Below are 18,818 nucleotides of genomic sequence, written 5' to 3'. Positions count from 1 at the left end.
CACATTTGATATTAAATGAGAAGGTAGAGGAAAAACAGATAAGTGAGACCTGTAATACTTTTTATGGCTATAATTGTGTACTGCAACTGAACACTATAACATAATCTGATTCCGTCACCTAAGTCAATACCTTTCAGGTTTCATAGCCCTCGGTCATCAATTGTGCAACCCTCAATGGAGAATGAGCATTTTAATCAAACAGTTAACCCACTCGGTCTCTGTAAAAGTATGGGCTTGTGTTGAACTGTGAGCATTAGTGAGGATATAATAGCCATACAGCATTATTTAAAAAAATTAACTGACATACTGTCAGGACAATTGTCTGGGAAAATTCACCATTTTGATATTACATATTAATCACATATGTATGTGCTATATAATATAGGGGTACAACTGATCAGGTACACATACACATATATATTATTTATCAGTATTAATAAGTAGCTATTAGCTAGTGTTGCTTGTCAGTATATAATTGCTTACTGTGAAGTTTTTGTACTTTATCAAAATAATTAATGTTTAGTTACTATGATATTCAAGGTCCGCAACATAGCTGCATGATTCCTATCATTATATTATTGGTCTAAATATCCACAAATATCCCTATGTTTTTCATACATTGTTCCAGTAAGTCTCTTTTTCTATAAATATTAGTGGGGTTCAACCTTGGTTAACGGTCAAATGGAGATACTGACTTGCTTTTCAAAATATATTTACAAAACACATATTTGTCTATTATAGCTTAGTGACGAGTGCCATCTTCCGAGGGGAAAATATTCTGACTGCTAAACCTTAGCTCATTAACAAAAATGTTAATTAATCTGTAATTAGTGTTAGCCAATCATTTATGTGAACCTTACCTTATCAGTGGGGGTGGTGTTAAAAGTTTTCCATAAAATACACACTTACCCACAAGAGGGGGGGGGGGGAAGGGAACACAAGCAGGCGGCACAAGGGGCCACACTGTGCATGCATGATGACCCCACCCTATCCAGAGGAGATGGGAGGCTAAGCTGACCAGATAGACAAGTCAGGATAATGGCAAGAGAGGGTCCAGGGGTAACCTAAGAGAGTCTTTTTACACTGAACCGCAGTGAAGGATCCCACAATGTTGATAAGTATGAAACAAACCTATATAAAACAGTTTTGTTAATATGATTTATGCTCTTTACATTTATATTCAAAGTTTTATTATTGAATCAGGTGAGTTAATCAATTCTGGTTTGCCCTTAGTCGCAAATTTTTTTGTTTGGTAATTCCTGTTAACCTGGTCTTATCTGTCGACAATAAGACTGGGTCAATCAGGAATCTGGTAATAATATCATTTTCTTATGGTTTGCCAGGATTATTAGTTTACCTGATTCTTGCCAGCTATCCTGAGAATTTAAATAACAAAAGTTTCTGTTTCTCTATTATACATGCAAGCTACTGCAAGTAAAATAATGTAGTGATTGTTTTCATTAGTTTTAACCTGATAATCATTACATCATTGTAATGATGTATGCTTAATGATTTGCTTTATTCAAATATTGCTTATGATTTCTAATAATTCTTTTAATTAACTAATGTTGCTTATTGATATGGTCTCACTTTAATTTATAGACACATCAAAACTAAAAAGATTCAGATTTTATATCTATTATCCTTTGCAAATGATATAATTCAGAGTGTTATTAAATTGCACACATTGACCCTGCAAAGTTGGTAACCGCTATTATATATATAATGAGTTACATTATCAGAATGATATAGAGGTTCCATAATATTTATTGTGTCTAAACACATAATACACTTTGCGTGTACACTACTGAAATAATAATAATATTTATAATAATAATAATAATATAATATGCACAACAATACAATCTTAGATTATTTTAATTATGCATTCCAAAGTAAAGTGCCACGGCTAACAAATATAAAAACTATCTTTGGTCCAAGCTCAGATTATAATTTAGTAAACTATATGTGAAACACAAATATAATTAAGTTATTTAAATAAACAACAACTAAATAAAGCTAACTATTAGCTTAAACAGAAATGTCTCAGATCTATGACTTTATAAGCAGAGACAGCTTGAGGGGCTGAAATAGCGACTTGCTCTCTGAGGTCTATCCGACTCCATGTCTGAAATGTATAATGTCTTCCCACTCTCCAGGGAGAGTAGTGTAGGCTCATGTACCATTGTGGTGGAGACAGATTGTCAAGGAAATGGAGTTGTAACAAGTCCCCATGATCAAACCACACTCGATTGCCTTTAGGCTGCAGCCACAAAACTCAGGGTGATAGGGACTCAATCTCAAGACCTACGATAGTGAAACTAAACTCCTCAGTCTCAATCTCAGCTGAACAGGTATCTTGTGAACTTTCTTCAGCTCTTCCATATCTCCCAGCAGCGTCTCACCAGAATCGATGTAGCAATCTTTTACATCTATGGCGGGTAAGCTGTGATTCCAACTAGCTATAGCAGGATTAGCCAGCCAAGAAATAGTGCTGTTTGCTTGAGTGTGTGCTGCACTCATTTGGTTGTGGTTATGTTCCGTTAGTGTCGGCATGTTCAATATCTTCCCAGGACAGAGCAACCATGCTGTTGTCGATTGGCATTCTACTACCAGTGGGATTGTTTGCTCAATTGGTTCGCGCTCTTTTCCCGCATCTTGGGAGTTGTCCAGAAATTCAGCCTTCAGTCTTGAGGTGTTAAATCTGCAGATGCCACATTATCAGAAAGCATTAGTATAGTCTCTATGTAAGTAGTTTTGGGACCTACTTTGTTCATAAATGCCATAATCAGTGAGTGTTCCATTTTGAAAAAGTGATCACCCAGGATCCTTAAGACTTCCTCTTCCCACATTTTGGTCATCAGGAATAGCAAAGTAGTTGTTATTGTTGTATATTGAGCTTGGTAAGGTCTATTATGATCCACCAGAACCCTTTTTTTTGTAATAAAATAGGATATGGGCAGCACTCTTCACTGCCTTGAACCCAGGATCTTCTGAATCCCGGGGGGGGGGGTTTGAGATGCGGCAGCCCGACAGAATAGATGGACAGTCAAACAGCAGGCCTGCTTGCCATGCGGTCGGCTCCTACGCCATCTAGCTGAAGAGCATAGGAAGATCAATCTGCATGGAATTTTCTCACCGACTTCTCTTGGGTGATTCAAGACTCTTTTGCACTAATAGCTGATACAATCTTTAGATTATAAGGGGATATAATCTTTTAAAACTGAGCAAGAATCAGGAGCTCCCCGCATACACGTCCCCCACCGGCTATTGGTTATTTGGCCTATTTTAGTGCTAGGTGAAATGTATTTAGAGTGTTATATGGACATAAATTTCACTGGGGGGGAAATTGTTTTACATAAAAGGTCAGAATGATCTGGCTAAAAAAATGCACACAGTAGCACATTTTAATTTAGACCTAGTAGCAAAGATAGGCCATAATAAAATGTAAATTTTATTGAGATTGATTAAAATTTAAAAGAAATTTAAAAACACAAGAAAGGCTTTGTAACCATACTCATGGGTCAGTCAGTGGTTCTTTTTAAATAGTTAGCATATGATTGAATCTGTAATATAAACTATCTATCCAGATATGGAGTTCTGTAAGCAAATAGTTGGTTTTTTTTAACTTAACTTTAGTGTAACCCCCACTGTAATTAGTTGTTTTTTGTAAACAAAAATTCTCTACACATGCACAGTACTCTAGCACAAAATATTTAAAGCAATATATTTATTTATAGGACATTCCCACAAACATAAGTGTAGTGCAATTGCATTTCTTCATTTTCTACAATTTCCCTGGGGGGTGGCGGGAGGGTTATGCTTAAATTATATTTATTAACTTTTATCTAAATATGATATTTTTTATCAAAAAGTATTCACTAGTGTAAAAATACATTAGGGTCATAGTTCATAGTTCATTGATTTTCACCAGTCGTATAGGATTGGGTGGTGTCTATGGGGAGTTTCAGGTAGGACTATTAAATGTATTGAGTGTACTCATGAATCCCTGGGGCAAAATTACATATACGGCGCAGGCTTCAGTGTAACTGCTAAAACACGCGTCACCCCTAATTTCCCCTCGCACTTCAGGAAATCACATATACGGCGCTGGCAGTTTATAAAGTGCCGTAAGTCAGATAAACTAGCTCTGTCCAGAAATGTGCATAAATACACATTTCTAGAGTCTGCCGGCGCCTAAGAAAAAAAAAGAAAAAAGTTAAATCTCCCGTAAAAGTCTAACCCACCTCCCAAAAAAAAACCTTGACATGTAAAAACCCTTATATCCACAATCCCCTCACATCGCAACTAATAATAAAAGTATTAACCCCTAAACCGACACACCCCACAATGCAATATGTTTAATTAAACTATTAACCCCTAATTCGCCATTCACCCACAACACAATCTACCTAATAAAAGTATTAACCCCTAATCCGCCATTCACCCACATCGTAATTAACATAATTAAACTATTAACCCCTAATCCGCCATTCACACACATCGCAATTAACCTAATTAAACTATTAACCCCTAAACCGCCATTCACCCACATCTCAATTAACCTAATTAAACTATTAACCCCTAATCTGCCATTCACCCACATCGCAATTAAAGGGACAGTCTAAACCAAAAAAATTTCTTATTTGAAAGATAGATAATCCCTTTATTACCCATTCCCCGTTTTTGCATAACCAACACAGTTATATTAATATGCTTTTTACCTCTGTGATTACCTTGTATCTAAGCCTCTGCAGACAGCCTCCTTATCTAAGTGCTTTTAGACATGCAGTGTAGTCAATCAGTGAAGACTCCTAAATAACTTCACGGGAGTGAGCATAATGTTATCTATATGACACACATGAACTAACACTGTCTAACTGTGAAAAACTTTCAAAATGCTCTGAGCTAAGAGGCGGTTTTCAACGGTTTAGAAATCAGTTTGAGCCTAGCTAGGTTTAGCTTTTCAAAAATACCACCAAGGGAACAAAGCAAATTTGAAGATAAAAGTAAATTGGAAAGTTGTTTAAAATTGCATGCCCTATCTGAATCATGAAAGTTTAGTTTTGACTTTACTGTCCCTTTAACCTAATAAATCTATTAATCCCTAAACCGCCATTAACCCACATCGCATTTCACCTAATAAATCTATTAACCCCTAAACCGCCAAACCCCCAAAATGCAATTGACCTATTTAAATTACTAAGCCCCCTAACCTAACAACCCCTAAATTAACCCCAAATTACATAAAATAATAAAATACTAAATTACAATTAAAATAAAAAATCCTAACAGTACTTAAAAATATAAAAAACTAAGATTAAATTAATCTAAAATTACAAAAAATGAAAAAGTATAACATTACAGAAAATAATAAACCAAATGATCAAAAATAAAAAATTAAACCTAATCCCTATAAAAATAACCCCCCCAATAAAAAACACCCCCTAATCTAATACTAAACTACCAATAGCCCTTAAAATGGCTTTTTGTAGGGCATTGCCCTAAGTTAAACAGCTCTTTTGCATTAAAAAAAAGTCCCCCCTCAGGAACGGTGAGTACCGATTTGGGGCTTAGAGTTAGGATTTTTTTAATTTATTTATTTATTTTTTAGATTAGGGATTTTGGGCACTTGTAAAAGAGCTGAATGCCCCTTTAAGGGCAGTAAAAGAGCTGAATGCCCTTTTAAGGGAAATGCCCATACAAATGCCCCTTTTGTGGCAATGGGTAGTTTAGGATTTTTTAGTGTTAGGTTTTTTATTTTGGGGGGTTTGGTGCTATTAGAGGGGGGATTTAGTATTTTTTTTAATGCAAAAGAGCTGTTTAACTTAGGGCAATGTCCTACAAAAAGCCCATTTAAGGGCTATTGGTAGTTTAGTATTAGATTAGGGGGTGTTTTTTTTTGGGGGGGGGGCTTTTTTATTTTCATAGGGATTAGGTTTAATTTTTTTATTTTTGATAATTTGGTTTATTATTTTCTGAAATGCTAGACTTTTTTTATTTGTTTTAATTTTAGATTATTTTAATTTAATCTTATTTTTTTAAGTACTGTTAGTATTTTATTATTTTAAATTAATATAAGATAACATGATGCAGCTTCCGTTTATGTGTGATTCAATGTACAAATGTGTTCATACTCTCCTCAGGCTTTTGTTGCTTGATAATAAATATTTTTATGAATAGTTTTCTAGAAAATTGGCCATTGTATGTTAATCAGGCAAATTAAAGGGATAGAAAGACCAAAAAAATTTTCTTGTGATTTAGACAGAGCATAGTATTTTTTTAAAAAGTTTCCAATTTATTTATATTATCAAATTTGCTTGGTTTTCATGATATTCTATGTTGAAGAGATACCTAGGTAGGCATCTGCAGCACTACATGGCAGGATATAGTGCTGCCATCTAGTGCTCTTGCAAATGGATAAGATGCTTGCAAAACTGCTGCCATATAGCGCTCCAGAAATGGGCCGGCTCCTAAGCATACGTTCCTGCTTTTCAACAAAGGATACCAAAAGAACAAAGAAAATGTATAATAGAAGTAAATTAGAAAGTTGTTTAAAATCACATGCTCTATCTGAATCATGAAAGCAAATTTTTGGGTTTGATATCCCTTTAAGATTTTTTATTAAAACTAGCAACAATGCATAAAATCCAGTTTACTTACACTCCTAGAGTTACCATGGTGTAATTAGAAACTGTGAATGACATCAGTTCACCCACATATGTACCAGCTATTGTGACATTTATATTCTCTTGGAGACCGTTGATGAATCTGGAAGAAATTGGAAAAAAAATTGGAATTACAAACATTTATATTGGTTTATTTGTTTAAAGAGAGTTATCCTGAAATGAAAAGTAATAATGAAAAAAGCACAACCAGTTTTTACTTTTCTAGACCGTGGGTCTCAAACATCAAGAAGCATCAATATGACACTGTAGACTTTTAAATACATATTAATATAATCTTTAAAAAGATTGAGATACAGTTTCCAAAGTGTTAGTGTTTTCTTAGAAGGAACCTATTGTAAGGTTGCAGCATGCATACATATGTATGTTTAATTAGGCACAGTATAGAAAAAACTGCATGTCTTTACAAGTGGAGCGGTATTAAATGCTCCCGCTCAATCGCTAACTCCCCTAGAAGTAAGCTTTTTGCGTGCGTTGGGTAGCACTCATATTACAAGTTGAAAGTAAGCAGTTTTCGCACGCGCGATAATGTATTTTCCCATAGAAGTCAATGGAGCAAGTGGAAAAATGGAAAAAAGACCCTACTTGCACGCAAACGCAATTGCAGTTTCTCAAGTGCGCTAACCCGACATGAAAATAGTAATATTTCACATTCCAATGTTCTTCTCATAGCAGAATATGCTCTATTTATTCATAAATAGAAAGTTCTATACATACATCTATATATGATTTTTTTTGGAACAGTATTTACCTATACCTATTTATCCTATATTATAAAAGGCCATATAATTCAAATCAGTGTCTGGCGAGGCATTAAGGATCAGTGGCAGCAGTGAGCTATAACAAAAGGCTGCGAGATTTCCGCCCGTGTTGCTAAACGAGACTGAGATGGAGTGATGGTGGCTGAAATGGAGGAAAAAGGGGATCCATATGAGTGCGGGGAAAATAAGTTTGTTGTGCCCCACCCTCCATGTATTGAGGATTTCTGCATCATTAAACTGATCAGCGCATTTGGGAAGGTGTATCTGGCCCGTAGGAAAAACAATCGCAGGTTGTTCGCTGTCATTGTGAGAGTGACAGCTGCAGAGCTTATAATCATTTGAAAGATTAATTTGTATAGGAAATGTGTATATATAGGGATAGAGGGATAGATGGATAGAGGGATAGGGATAGATGATAGATAGATAGATAGATAGATAGATAGATAGATAGATAGATAGATAGAGGGATAGGTGGATAGGGATAGAGGGATAGATGGATAGAGGGATAGATGGATAGAGGGATAGAGGCCTGCGTACATGGTATACACTAGTATATATATATATATATATATATATACAAACACACACACATGATTATATATAGATATATACAGATATATACAGATATATATATATATATATATATATATATATATATATATATATATATATAGGAATATCTATTTAAAAATACATAGAACATATTCTGCTATGTGCAGAACATTTTAATGTGAATTATTTATTGTAAATAAACAGTATAACACTTTATCAAATATGAATACTGCATAAATATGTTTTTACATGTTTTTGTATACTTGACTGCAAAGGGCTCCAATGCACTTATATATATGTCTATATATGTTTACACATGTATTTATGCATTTATATGTGTATATATGTCTGCAAATACATATATACACACATAAATACATAAGTACATATATATATATATATATATATATATATATATATATATATAGCGAGTGCAGAATTATTAGGCAAGTTGTATTTTTGAGGATTAATTTTATTATTGAACAACAACCATGTTCTCAATGAACCCAAAAAACTCATTAATATCAAAGCTGAATAGTTTTGGAAGTAGTTTTTAGTTTGTTTTTAGATATAGCTATTTTAGGGGGATATCTGTGTGTGCAGGTGACTATTACTGTGCATAATTATTAGGCAACTTAACAAAAAACAAATATATACCCATTTCAATTATTTATTTTTACCAGTGAAACCAACATAACATCTCAACATTCACAAATATACATTTCTGACATTCAAAAACAAAACAAAAACAAATCAGTGACCAATATAACCACCTTTCTTTGCAAGGACACTCAAAAGCCTGCCATCCATGGATTCTGTCAGTGTTTTGATCTGTTCACCATCAACATTGCGTGCAGCAGCAACCACAGCCTCCTAGACACTGTTCAGAGAGGTGTACTGTTTTCCCTCCTTGTAAATCTCACATTTGATGATGGACCACAGGTTCTCAAAGGGGGTCAGATCAGGTGAACAAGGAGGCCATGTCATTAGATTTTCTTCTTTTATACCCTTTCTTGCCAGCCACGCTGTGGAGTACTTGGACGCGTGTGATGGAGCATTGTCCTGCATGAAAATTATGTTTTTCTTGAAGGATGCAGACTTCTTCTTGTACCACTGCTTGAAGAAGGTGTCTTCCAGAAACTGGCAGTAGGACTGGGAGTTGAGCTTGACTCCATCCTCAACCCGAAAAGGCCCCACAAGCTCATCTTTGATTATACCAGCCCAAACCAGTACTCCACCTCCACCTTGCTGGCGTCTGAGTCGGACTGGAGCTCTCTGCCCTTTACCAATCCAGCCACGGGCCCATCCATCTGGCCCATCAAGACTCACTCTCATTTCATCAGTCCATAAAACCTTAGAAAAATCAGTCTTGAGATATTTCTTGGGCCAGTCTTGACGTTTCAGCTTGTGTGTCTTGTTCAGTGGTGGTCGTCTTTCAGCCTTTCTTACCTTGGCCATGTCTCTGAGTATTGCACACCTTGTGCTTTTGGGCACTCCAGTGATGTTGCAGCTCTGAAATATGGCCAAACTGGTGGCAAGTGGCATCTTGGCAGCTGCACGCTTGACTTTTCTCAGTTCATGGGCAGTTATTTTGTGCCTTGGTTTTTCCACACGCTTCTTGCGACCCTGTTGACTATTTTGAATGAAACGCTTGATTGTTCGATGATCACGCTTCAGAAGCTTTGCAATTTTAAGAGTGCTGCTTCCCCCTGCAAGATATCTCACTATTTTTTACTTTTCTGAGCCTGTCAAGTCCTTATTTTGACCCATTTTGCCAAAGGAAAGGAAGTTGCCTAATAATTATGCACACCTGATATAGGGTGTTGATGTCATTAGACCACACCCCTTCTCATTACAGAGATGCACATCACCTAATATGCTTAATTGGTAGTAGGCTTTCGAGCCTATACAGCTTGGAGTAAGACAACATGCATAAAGAGGATGATGTGGTCAAAATACTAATTTGCCTAATAATTCTGCACTCCCTGTATATATATATATATATATATATATATATATATATATTCAGAGAGAGAGAGAGAAGGCACTCACCGGGTTTAATAAAGGGAATTATTTTATTCCTTTTCTATAAAAGAAAAGGAATAAAATAATTCCCTTTGTCAAACCCGGTGAGTGCCTTCTCTGTCTCTAAATATTGTGTATTTCTTTGACATGCACCCCGGTGGTATATGGTTACCGTGAGTACTAGGCTATACTGCAGATATATATATATATATATAAAAATACATATATGTATATGTATGTATATCAATATTAAAGCCCTTTGCCTGCTTTTTTTATTTCTAACACCTGAGACATCATATCTTTAAGCCCTTATAACTTTTTTGTGCAATTATTTTAATCTGGCCCTTACTTGAATTTCTATATTACATAAAAAGACATTAAAAATACAACATACAAAAAGCAAACGGCTAGATTATGAGTTTTGCGTTATGGTGAAAAAGCAGTGTTAAGCCTCATAACGCTGCTTTTTTACTACCGCTGGTATTACGAGTCTTACAGATTTAGGGGCACCGCACACTTTTTTGGCCTTACCGCAAATCAACTTATGCAATTTGCGTATAGTCTATTTTCAATGGGACTTCCATAGCGCCGGTATTACGAGCTTGTCCTGGGAGGCCAAAAAGTGACCGGTACAGCCTATCCCGTCAAGATTTGTACCGCATTTTAAAGTCAGTAGTTATGAGTTTTACACTACAACGCTGTAGCATAAAACTCATAACTAAAGTGCTAAAAAGTACACTAACACCCATAAACTACCTATTAACCCCTAAACCGAGGCCCTCCCGCATCGCAAACACTAAAATAAAATTATTAACCCCTAATCTGCCGCTCCGGACATCGCTGCCACTAGAATAAACATATTAACCCCTAAACAGTCGTACTCCCGCCTCGCAAACATTAGTTAAATATTATTAACCCCTAATCTGCTGTCCCTAACATCGGCGCCACCTACCTACATTTATTAACCCCTAATCTGCCGTCCCCAACGTCGCCGCCACTATATTAAATTTATTAATCCCTAAATCTAAGTCTAACCCTAACCCTAACACCCCCTAACATAAATAAAATTAAAATAAATATAAATAAAACTTATTATTAATAACTAAATAATTCCTAAAAATTAATTAAAAAATAAATACTTACCTGTAAAATAAACCCTAAGCTAGCTACAATGTAACTAATAGTTACATTGTAGCTAACTTAGGGTTTATTTTTATTTTACAGGTAAGTTTGTATTTATTTTAACTAGGTAGAATAGTTACTAAATAGTTATTAACTATTTACTAACTAGCTAGCTAAAATTAATACAAACTTACCTGTAAAATAAAACCTAACCTGTCTTACACTAACACCTAACACTACACTACAAATAAATAAATTACCTAAATGAAATTCAATTAAATAAATTAAATACAATTAGCTAAATTACAAAACACCCCACTAATTTACAGAAAATAAAAAACTAATTACAAGATCTTTAAACTAATTACACCTAATCTCATAGCCCTATCAAAATAAAAAAAGCCCACCCAAAATAAATAAACTACCAATAGCCCTTAAAAGGGCCTTTTGTGGGGCATTGCCCCAAAGAAATCAGCTCTTTTACCTGTAAAAAAAATACAAACACCCCCCCAACAGTAAAACCCATCACTCACACAACCAAACCCCCAAATAAAACCCTAACTAAAAAAACCTAAGCTCACCATTGCCCTGAAAAGGGCATTTGGATGGGCATTGCCCTTAAAAGGGCATTTAGCTCTATTGTGGCCTAAAGCCCTAACCTAAAAATAAAACCCACCCAATACACCCTTAAAAAATCCTAACACTAACCCCCGAAGATCCACTTACCGGGAGAAGTCTTCATCCAAGCGGCAAGATGTCCTCAACAAAGCCGGCAGAAGTGGTCCTCCAGACAGGCAGAAGTGGTCCTCCAGACGGGCAGAAGTCTTCATCCAGACGGCATCTTCTCTCTTCATCCTTCCGACGTGGAGCGGCTCCATCTTCAAGACATCCAGTGCGGAGCATCCTCTTCAATCGACGGCTTCTTGCTGAATGAAGGTTCCTTTAAATGACGTCATCCAAGATGATAGAATTCTATCAGCCAATCGGAATTAAAGGGTAAAAAATCCTATTGGCTGTGGCAATCAGCCAATAGGATTGAGCTTCAATCCTATTGGCTGATCCAATCAGCCAATAGGATTGAGCTTGCATTGCAATCAGCCAATAGGATTGAGCTCAAGTGCATCAGCCGATAGGCTTTTTTACCCTTTAATTCTGATTGGCTGATAGAATTCTATCAGCCAATCGGAATTCAAGGGACGCCATCTTGGATTATGTCATTAAAGGGAAACTTCATTCTTCAATAGCCATCAAAAGAAGAGGATGCTCCGCGTCGGATGTCTTGAAGATGGAGCCGCTCCGCGATGAAGATAGAAGATGCCGTCTGGATGAAAACTTCTGCCTGTCTTGAGGACGACTTCTTGCTGCTTGGATGAAGACTTCTCCCGGCTTCATTGAGGACTTCTGCCCGCTTGGATGAAGACTTCTCCCGACTGGATGAGGATGGATGTCCAGTCTTCAAAAACTGTAAGTGGATCTTCGGGGCATAGTGTTAGGTTTTATTAAGGGTTTATTGGGTGGGTTTTATTTTTAGCTTAGGGTTTTGGGCACCGAAAAAGAGCTAAATGCCCCTTTTAAGGGCAATTCCCATCCAAATGCCCTTGGGGAGCTTAGGTTTTTTGGATAGGATTTTATTTGGGGGGTTTGGTTGTGTGGGAGGTGGGTTTTACTGTTGGGAGTTTGTTTAAATTTTTTTTTACAGGTAAAAGAGCTTATTTCTTTGGGGCAATGCCCCGCAAAAGGACTTTTTAAGGGCTACTGGCAGTTTAGTGTAGGCTAGGTTTTTTTTTTATTTTGGGGGGGCTTTTTTATTTTGATAGGGCTATTAGATTAGGTGCAATTAGTTTAAATATTTGATGAGTTCTTTTTTATTTTATGTAATTTAGTGTTTATTTTTTTTGTAATTTAGTTAATTGTATTTAATTAATGTAATTTATTTAATTTTAGTGTAATTTTAGGTGCTAGTGTAAGGCAGTGTAAGTTTTATTTTACAGGTAAATTTGTTTTTATTTTAACTAGGTAGTTAGTAAATAGTTAATAACTATTTACTAATAGTCTACCAAGTTAAAATGAATACAAACTTAGCTGTGAAATAAAAATAAAACCTAAGATAGCTACAATGTAACTATTAGTTATATTGTAGCTCGCTAAGGGTTTATTTTACAGGTAAGTATATAGTTTTAAATAGGAATTATTTAGGTAATGATAGTTTTATTTAGATTTATTTTAATTACATTAAAGTTAGGGGTGTTAGGGTTAGGGTTAGACTTAGGTTTAGGGGTTAATATATTTATTTAGTGTTAGTGATGTGGGAGGCCAGAGGCTTAGGGGTTAATAACTTTAGTATAGTGATGGCGGCGATGTTGGGGGCGGCAGATTAGGGGTTAATAAATTTATGTAGGTGGTGGCGACATTGGGGGGCAGATTAGGGGTTAATAAATGTAGGTAGGTGGTGGCGACGTTGGGGACGGCAGATTCGGTGTTAATAAGTGTAATGTAGGTGTCGGCGATGTCGAGGGAAGCAGATTAGGGGTGTTTAGACTCAGGGTTTATGTTAGGGTGTTAGGTGTAAACATAGATTTTGTTTCCCCATAGACATCAATGGGGCTGCGTTACAGAGCTTTACGCTCCTTTATTGCAGGTGTTAGGCTTTTTTTTAGCCGGCTCTCCCCATTGATGTCTATGGGGAAATTGTGCATGAGCACGTCAAACCATCTCAAAGCAGCGCTGGTATTTGTGTGCGATATGGAGCTCAACGCAACCATATCGCCGGGTTTTTGCAAACCTATAATAGCAGCGCTACTAAAGGTGATCGGTGGCAATAACTTGCAAGTTAGAATATACAAAAAGTTCAAGCAGCACCTCCACTTGTACAAAATGTTCAATTTTATTGTACCAAGACACAAAAATCCATGACATTTTGGGCTCAAATGCCCTTAATCATGTCATATTTGAGCCCGAAACATCATGGATTTTTGTGTCTTGGTACAATAAAATTGAAAATTTTGTACAAGTGGAGGTGCTGCTTGAACTTTTTGTATATTCTGATTTGTTTAGAGCTTTGGCAGGAGTTCCTCAGGCTTGCACTCCCATCACCAGTGCTGGAAGATATTACCTTGTTTTATAAATAACTTGCAAGTTATTACCATGTTACTCATAACGCAAAACTCGTAATCTAGCCGATTCTTATTTACAGCACTTTGTAGCTCTCTGGAAAAAGGGCCCATGAGCTGATTTTAAAGGAACAATATGGAGGGGAAAATGGACTTCAGGGAATCCCTAAAATGTATATTGTTCTGTAACCTTGCCAAACTTGGACTTGTGATTATGTGAAACCTTTCTTGCATATGTTGTAATAAAAATTTTTAAATATTTTTTTTTTTTTAAATGGAAGACATGATTTGTATTTAAAGCAAAGATTTGAGATTAATATCTATAAATACTTTATGTAGAAAATGATATTAGTTGTTTCATACCTTAGTTATCAGGAATGTTTTTGCCATCATTCAGTTTAAATAGAAATATAATCTTTGTTTTTTTCTATTATCCATTTGAAAAACAACTACATCTTTGTTTCTGGCATAAAAAGAGCTTTCAGTGGATAACAGTTTACCTAGCTATTTATTCACAGCATTAAGAAATTCTTGTAAAATTACAAAAAAAGTAAAAAAAAAAAAAAATATATAAAAAGAATAATAATCACATTCCACAAAACATGAAGCTTTCTAACTGTAGAAATGTAGAAAAAAATCTCAAAATGTGATCATTGGCATCTTCTGATTCAGCTATGACCAACCATGTATATATTTTTATATGTTTTTTTTATTATTTTTGATCATTTTAAGATCTATAGCTTCAGCTATGTATATTATGTTATAAAATGAAGACATAGGGTAAATCTCATTTAATATATCATAACTGCCCAAATTCTCAAAATTGACCCCCCAAAACTATATACATATTAGGATGCTGCTAATTGCAGCTGAGCACTGCACTTTATTTAATGGGTCTATTGTCCATTTGGAAGGGCTTAATGGCATGAATTCTCAAAACTAACCCCATAAACTATATATATTTTAACAGTAGAAAACCCAAGGTATTGATCTAGACCCATTTTAGTATATTTCATGACACCATTTGGTTGTCAGATGTATGCCAAATGTGATCATACACAAAAAAAACTGAAAAACTTTTTTTCACAAACTTTGGGTTTCTCACTAATAATATTTATACACAACGTGTGTAGTGATAATACAATTGATTTTAAAGGCTTTGTTTAGAAATCGTAGACATATATGGGCTTATCATTGATTTTGGTAATTAAAAGGCCACTAATTGTAGCTGCGAATCTTTAGATATGTTCAGGCAAAGGGTTAATGATTTATTTGTTATTGTATAATAGCCCAAATAAACTATGTATATATTGTAAGAGTAGACAAACCAAGCTATTGATCTAGGCCCATTTTTATATAATTCATGTCACTAGCTGGCAGTCAGATGTATGCAAAATGCAATAAACAAAAAAAAGTTAACTTTTTCACAAATTTTGGGTTTCTCAGTGACGTTATTTACACATAAAGGGCAATATTACAAGTGGAGCAGTCTTTGATGTTTCCTCTCACGAACTAACTCTGCTGGAAGTAAGCTTTTTGTGTGCATCGGGTAGTACTCGTATTACAAGTTGAAAGTTAAAAGCCAAAGTTAGGATATTGCGTGTGGGTTAACATATTCCCCAAAAAGTCAATTGAGCAAGAAAAGTGGAAAAAACCTTAAACTCTACTAGCACGCAAACATGATCGTATATTCTCAAGTGCGCTAACCCGACATGAAAATATTAATATTTCACATTCCAATGTTCTTTACATAAGTACATATTTCTATATATATCTAATGGTGTTTTAGTACAATTTATCTATACCTATATATAGGTCAATATATATATATATATATATATATATATATATATTGTGACCTGGGATCTTGGAAACACACAGTCCTCAAAGCTGGAAACACCACACAAGGTTGTAGCTTTATAAAATACAGTCTGTTTATTATCAGGTCTGGCAAAAACAGGCAAAATAAACATAAACAAAACAAAAGAGGCTTGCTCCACTGAGCACTTACTAACAAGTACAACTGTCTGCACTAAGTAGCTTTTCAAGTAATATTGCACAGACCTTTCAAACTTTGTCCTTTAGATATAATTCCTCTCAGTCTCTCAGGAGAGTGTTTGCAGTTTTCCTTTACTGCTGGCAAAAATCTACCTCTCAAACCCTGACTGGGGATTTTATTAGCACCTGCTGTCAATTACCATATGCAGGTGAGTAGCTAGCTGAGTCAGACAGAATTCCTGGACTGGACTTTTTGACATAATGTGCTACCTGCAAACTGCGGGGTGGAGCACTGGCCCACCCTACTCTCCAAATACTCCACCCCAGGGACCCAGAAATAAATCACATATTTTCTCTATGTGGCAAACAAACATAACAATTCTCCCTGGGGTTGTCAGACCATACCCCGCACTGCAGCACTTTTGAGGGAATATAGACACCTTCCATTACTATGCCTTGGGTTCTGTCACACATCCTCCCCGCCAGCTCAGACCTAGTGGGGTGAGCGACCATGGCCAAAAGCATATGCATATGTGAAAGGCCATCAGCATTACCCTGTTTACTTCCTGCCCTGTGTTCTACTGAGAAGAGATAGGGTTGCAAACTAAGGAACCAGCGTGTAACTCTACTATTATTATTCTTATTTTGACTCATCCATTTGAGAGGTGCATGATCAGTAACTAGTCTAAATTTTCTGCCCAACAAATAATATTTGAGAGTTTCAACAGCCCATTTAATTGCTAGACACTCCTTTTCAACAATCGAATAGTTATTTTCTCTAGGTTGAAGTTTACGGCTCAGGTATAGTATTGGGTGCTCTTCACTTTGACTTTCCTGGGAAAGCACTGCTCCAAGCCCTACATCAGAGGCATCCGTCTGTAAAACAAACTCCTTTGAAAAATCAGGGGTGACTAACACTGGTTGTCTACAGATGGCTTCCTTGAGATTTTGAAATGCCTGTTCAGCTTCAGAGGACCATTTCACTATTACTGGAGCTTTTGCTTTAGTGAGGTCAGTTAAAGGACCTGCTATAGTAGCAAAGTTGGAGATAAACCTTCTGTAGTAGCCAACAAGCCCAAGAAATGTTCTGACCTGTTTCTTCATCATAGGTCGTGGCCAATTCCTTATGGCTTCAACTTTAACCCCTTAAGGACCAGCGACGTACCCTGTATGTCGCTGGCCTTTTTTTGGGACTTGATTGTTTTATAGCGCAGTCTTGCCACCAGCGTTGAGACTGCTCTATTCCACAAAGACTGCTGGAGGGAGTGCATTAATAGTGTGTTCTTGCTAGACTTGTGCTATTATGTCCTGAAAAAAACCTTAACGACCAGTGACATACAGGGTACATTGTGGTCATTAAGGGGTTAGCAAGTTGTGGCTTTACTATTCCTCTTCCAATGGAATAGCCAAGATACTTGGCCTCCTCCAAGCCAATGGTACATTTACTCGGATTTGCTGTCAGACCGGCATTTCTTATGGAATTAAGGACAGCTTGCACTTTTGGCAAGTGAGACTCCCAATCTTCGCTATGTATGACCACGTCATCTAAGTAAGCTGCAGCATAATGAGCATGTGGCCTTAAGATCCGGTCCATCATTCTTTGAAATGTTGCTGGAGCACCATGTAGGCCAAAAGGTAACACCTTGTATTGGAAGAGCCCATCTGGAGTAGAGAAGGCAGTCTTTTCCTTTGCCCGTCCTGTAAGCGGCACTTGCCAATAACCCTTGGTCAAATCCAATGTGGTAAGGTACCTGGCTCTCCCGAGTCTCTCCACAAGTTCATCAACCCTTGGCATGGGATATGCATCAAACTTGGATATTGCATTCAGCTTCCGGTAATCATTACAAAACCTGATTGTGCCATCAGGCTTTGGTACAAGCACAATTGGGCTACTCCAGTCACTTTGGGATTCTTCAATTACCCCAAGGTCCAGCATTTTCTTTACTTCCAATTTGATTGCTTCCCTCCGGGCTTCAGGTATTCTATATGGCTTTAGATTTATCCTTTTTCCCGGTTCAGTGACAATGTCATGCTCTATTATCGTAGTTCTTCCTGGGACTGAGGAGAAAACATCTTTATTTAATCTGATGAAGTCTGTTACCTCCCTCTTCTGGTGGATAGTCAGGGTTTCTGAGATATTGACTACGGGTTCATGCTCCTCCATTGTAGGGAGTTCTGCTGTTTTTATAGCCACAAGTGTTTCTCTTTCTTTCCACGGTTTAAGTAAATTCACATGGTAAATCTGTACCTCCTTTCGCCTCCCAGGCTGTCTTACTTTGTAATTTACTTCCCCCACTCTCTCAATGACTTCATATGGCCCATGCCATGTTGCCAAAAATTTGTTCTCTACAGTGGGAACCAGGACTAGTACTCTGTCTCCTGGATTAAACACACGAACCCTGGCATTTCTATTATAGCTCTTCTGCTGGTGCTGTTGGGCATTTTCCATGTGTTCTCTAACTATGGGCATAATGGCTGTCATCCGATCCTGCATCTGAGTTATATGTTCAATCACACTTCTGTGAGGGGTTGACTCCTGTTCCCAAGTCTCCTTAGCTATGTCT

General features: G+C 36.6%; 1 protein-coding gene across 1 annotated transcript in view; it reads right to left on the bottom strand.

Moving 5' to 3' along the window:
- The window catches only part of SLC15A1 (solute carrier family 15 member 1), an 87,798-nt gene that overhangs the window by 17,785 nt on the left and 51,195 nt on the right, over window positions 1–18,818 (bottom strand). The window contains exon 19 of the mRNA XM_053705477.1: window positions 6,664–6,771. Within this exon, the coding sequence (XP_053561452.1) occupies window positions 6,664–6,771 (108 nt within the window). The remainder of the gene's footprint in view (window positions 1–6,663; window positions 6,772–18,818) is intronic.

Source organism: Bombina bombina, chromosome 3 (assembly GCF_027579735.1).
Source record: "Bombina bombina isolate aBomBom1 chromosome 3, aBomBom1.pri, whole genome shotgun sequence".
NCBI lineage: Eukaryota > Metazoa > Chordata > Amphibia > Anura > Bombinatoridae > Bombina > Bombina bombina.
This window is presented reverse-complemented; position numbering and strand designations above follow the sequence as displayed.